A 4,171-nucleotide genomic window follows, 5' to 3' on the forward strand; every position below is an offset into this window, starting at 1 on the left:
CCATGATTTATTTGTTAGATGCAAACCGTCCAATTTTTTCATATTATTATAGAGCATAAGCCCAAAAACAAGACGCATCCAAAGCTCAAGTGAACCACACGGTAGGATGAAACACTTTTCAGGGTCCTTGTGTGATTTATTTACCATCTAACCTCTTCATAACCATAGGGGCATGAAAACATGAATTGAAAAAAAAAAAAAAAAAAAAACATAAATATTAGTTTCAACATAGCCTTACGAGGCCCCAAAAAGTTTTCAACGGTATATGTCCAAATTCATGTTGCTTCAGCCTTCTTGAGACTTAGACCTACCTCAATTTAATTATAAATTATCTTTATTATTTCATGCCCTAAATTATTAAGAAAATATGAATGGACAGGGTGGTCTATTTACACTTTGGATGTACATACCTCATATTTTAGCTCACGCTCTAGAATTATCTAAAAATTTTATTAGATGATGTGGATCTAACACAAAAATCATGATGGCCCAAGTAAGTTCTACAGCTTAAAAATTCAACATGTTTTTGTAAGCCGGAGTCATTGGAGAAGCGACGACGGTTGAATTTCTCGTGCCTTCGACACCAACAATCAACAGTGCTAAAGAAAGAGGTATTATATGAAGCTGGTTGAAACAGTACACTTCGGGATTTAAGTTGTAGAGGTGGGACCATGGTTTAATGATCCAAACCATTGGTATGATCGAGCACTTTGCCTGGGGATTGAATGAATGTACCCTGACAATTCATAACCTTTTTCTTTTTCGGTGATGAACCGCTGCTGTTTCTTTTCTTTCTACAATTTATTTGGTCATCGCCTATTAAAGGGTTAGGAACTTCCAAGTTGCAGCTTGAGAATTCTTTGGTCGTGGATTGTCTACTAGCTCTGCCACCACCGTCCTATGTGGCCCCCACTATGATATGTGTATTATTCTAGTTGCTTATCTATTTTTCTGATCATTTTAAGACGTGAGCCGGAAAGCGTAATTGATTCAAATTTTAAATGAACCACAAAATTGCGGTGATTGAACGCCCATCATTGAAAACTTCGTAAGCTTATGTAATATTTACCTGCCATCCAGCCTGTTGCGAAGGCATGGATGAATGGAAAACACAGCTACATGCAACTTCATCCAAAACCTTTGTGGCCTATGTTATGCTTTTAATGGTGGGCGTTCAATCAACAAGGGTCCTGTATTAGGGTGCACATGAAATTTGGATCTGCCTCTTTTTGTTTTTTTTTGGCTCATGCCCTGAAATGATTTGGAAAAAAAATGGATGGACCGCATGGATAGTGGAGCCCACAAAGCGCAGTACAGTAGCTATTGGATAGCTGACAGCATCAGTAGGCAATCCACATTGAGTTTTTTGGGTGCATGGGCCATCCACAATGGGGGTCTAAAATATCATCAATTGATCACCGGGCCCAACCTGCACATAACAAAAACCTGTATATCAAGTTATAATCATTCGAAGCGGATTAGGAATTATTGGGTAACGCCTTTAGCGGGTGTTGGTGTTACTCTCACTGTGGAGCCCACTTTGATGGTGTGTTGTATATCCATGACATCCATCCATTTTTTCCAGCATATTTTAAGAAGGTACTCCTAAAAATTAAGCAGACCTATATCTCAGGTAGACTTAGGCCTGTCAACGGGCTGAGCCTGGCGTAGTTCTCAGCTTGGATTTTGGACCGTGTCTGGGCAGGCTGTTGGGATGGCTCTAGTCAGAGATCTGATTTTTAACGCACGAGGCCCATTGTATGCCTTGGTAGACTAGGCCATAGGTAACAGTGGTGATTGAACACCCACCGTACAAAAACCTTCCCGATGCCCATGTAAGAAGATTAATAATGCTTATTTTCCATCCAACCCGTTGATAATGTCAATCAGACCTTGATGAAGTGAAAATACAAAGATCATCTTGATCCAACATTTCTATGACCTACAAAATATTTTAGTGATCATTCACCACCTTTTCTAGCGGTATGGTCCACCAGAGATTTGGATCTGCTTGATTTTTGTGATCACGACCTAAAATAAGTCAAAAATACGGATGGATGGCTTGGATATACAACCTACTCATCAAGGTGGGCCCCAAATAGTAGATAACACCCACTAATGTACTACCGAGGTAACACCAAATCGCTCGATGATACCACCAAATCAAAAGCTGGTCTGACGCCTTGTACGCGCAATTTGTATGACTTGCTCACTTTTCTTTTGTCGGTGGCGCTTCGGTGGACCCCAGGATACACCAAGGTAGGTTGGATCCTTGACAGTGGGGCCACTTTAATTTACGTATCTTTACGCTGTTTATCCGATTTGAAAACTCCTACTCATTTTAGTATGTCCTGCGGAAAATAAATCAGATCCAAATCTACGGTGGACTATGAAACAGGAAACAGTAGTAATAGAGTTTTAAAATCTTCTCATGAATGTTTATGTGGTCTCTTCATCCAGGTCCGTGACCATATCAAACCGTTGTATATTGTACGGTGAATAAATGTTCTGGTGGATTGCCATACTTGCCACACATTGTCCATTTGCGGCCCACCTAATTCTTAGACATGTCCGTGACCATACCCACTTGTTATCATGAATAAGTTGTTTTATGATAATCAAGATTCATCGATGATGCAACTTTTGATTCTTGGAGTTGAATGAGAGCCGCTCAAATTTTTCCTTTCATTGCTCTAAACTCATCCAATGATGGCAAGCCACAGCTTAAATTTCCAACATGGCCCGAGCATTTAGGCCCAATGAGCCACGACACGTGATGCATCCTGAGTTTCCACAAAGATGAAAGGAACTCATTGGCAAAGTTGACGGTTCAGATCATGGGACCACTCAGCATGTTGGCCCATTAAGCCGCGACACGCTGGATCTTGTGCCGCAGGCAAAACAAACCCATTTAATAGGATGAAACCAACCGTACGATGTATTCTGCAGTACATTTTTGTTGCGGAGAGTGACACAAGCTCGAGCACACTCGAATGGGCCATGTCGGAGTTGCTACGTAACCCACAAACCATGGCAACCGCACGATCGGAGATCACTGAAACCATCGGCACAGGAAAACAAGTGGAGGACATTGCTGGATGCCATACTTGCAAGCCGTCGTAAAGGAGACCCTACGCCTGCACCCACCGGTTCCACTCATCCCACGCAGAGCTGAATCCAACGCGGAAATCCGTGGATTCACCATACCGAAGCACGCCCAAGTGCTCGTCAATGCATGGGCCATCGGCAGGGATGGGAATACTTGGGTGGACCCCACTTCCTTCACCCATGGTAGGTTCTTAGGTTCTGAGGTTGACTTCAAAGGCCGAGATTTCGAGCTCATACCGTTCGGTGCTGGCCGTCGGATCTGTCCCGGAATGCCGCTTGCCAAACGGATGTTGCACTTGATGCTGGCTTCACTTCTACATTCGTTTGCATGGAAGTTTCGTGATGGGATGACCCCACAGGAGATGGACATGAGTAATAAGGTCGGCTTCACCTTACTGAAGACGGTTCCACTTTGTGCTGTCCCCGTGCAGGGTTGATACCATATCTCTTTCTACGGTCAGATTACTGTGTTTGTCGTATCATGGTGACTCATCCGCTGTACATGTGGCATAAAAATGTGTATTATTACAGACCGTCTAAATGGTAGGAGCTATAATTGATTGGGCATATATCGTGGAGGTTATCCTGATGAAGTGGTCCTAAACGTTCAAGTGGTACGGACACCCAATGAACGATATAAAGGAAAATGTCCAGAGGTTCGAATTAACGCTGATATCAGATGCTTAAGAACGCCTTATCTTATATTTTAAATTAAGAGTATCAAAAAATTGTGGTGTACTGTACTTGCAAACTGTGGTGTATGATACATAAGCACTCATAAATTACTTAAATAATGCATAGGTTGCTTATCTTATATTTTAAATTAAACTAAAGTATCAAAGTGGTGGACACTTAGTGGACGGTTGTAAATGAAAAATATCGAATGGTTTTATTGATAGCTTATCTTTTCTAGAAGTTCATGTTAGATGCCATTGATACTTTACTTTCAGATCTGATCTGCTTTCCAACATTATCTTTGATATTACTTGTTGAGAATTGTCAAAACACATAGTAGAATCAGGCAAAATAATCACAATGGCACAAACAAACCCAATAAGAAATC

General features: G+C 41.5%; 1 protein-coding gene across 1 annotated transcript; it reads left to right on the forward strand.

The window, feature by feature from the left end:
- The first annotated feature begins 3,098 nt into the window (after positions 1 to 3,098).
- On the forward strand, positions 3,099 to 3,545 carry LOC131249523 (cytochrome P450 76T24-like). Its single transcript, XM_058250329.1, has one exon. It carries the CDS (start codon positions 3,099 to 3,101, stop codon positions 3,543 to 3,545), a length of 447 nt encoding a protein of 148 aa, XP_058106312.1.
- The last annotated feature ends 626 nt before the right edge of the window (positions 3,546 to 4,171 follow it).

The sequence above is a fragment of the Magnolia sinica genome, chromosome 6, assembly GCF_029962835.1.
Source record: "Magnolia sinica isolate HGM2019 chromosome 6, MsV1, whole genome shotgun sequence".
Lineage (NCBI taxonomy): Eukaryota > Viridiplantae > Streptophyta > Magnoliopsida > Magnoliales > Magnoliaceae > Magnolia > Magnolia sinica.

Bases quoted from the DNA above. Each gene is read 5' to 3' on its own strand.
- LOC131249523 (XM_058250329.1), top strand. From the start codon at position 3,099: ATGCCATACTTGCAAGCCGTCGTAAAGGAGACCCTACGCCTGCACCCA.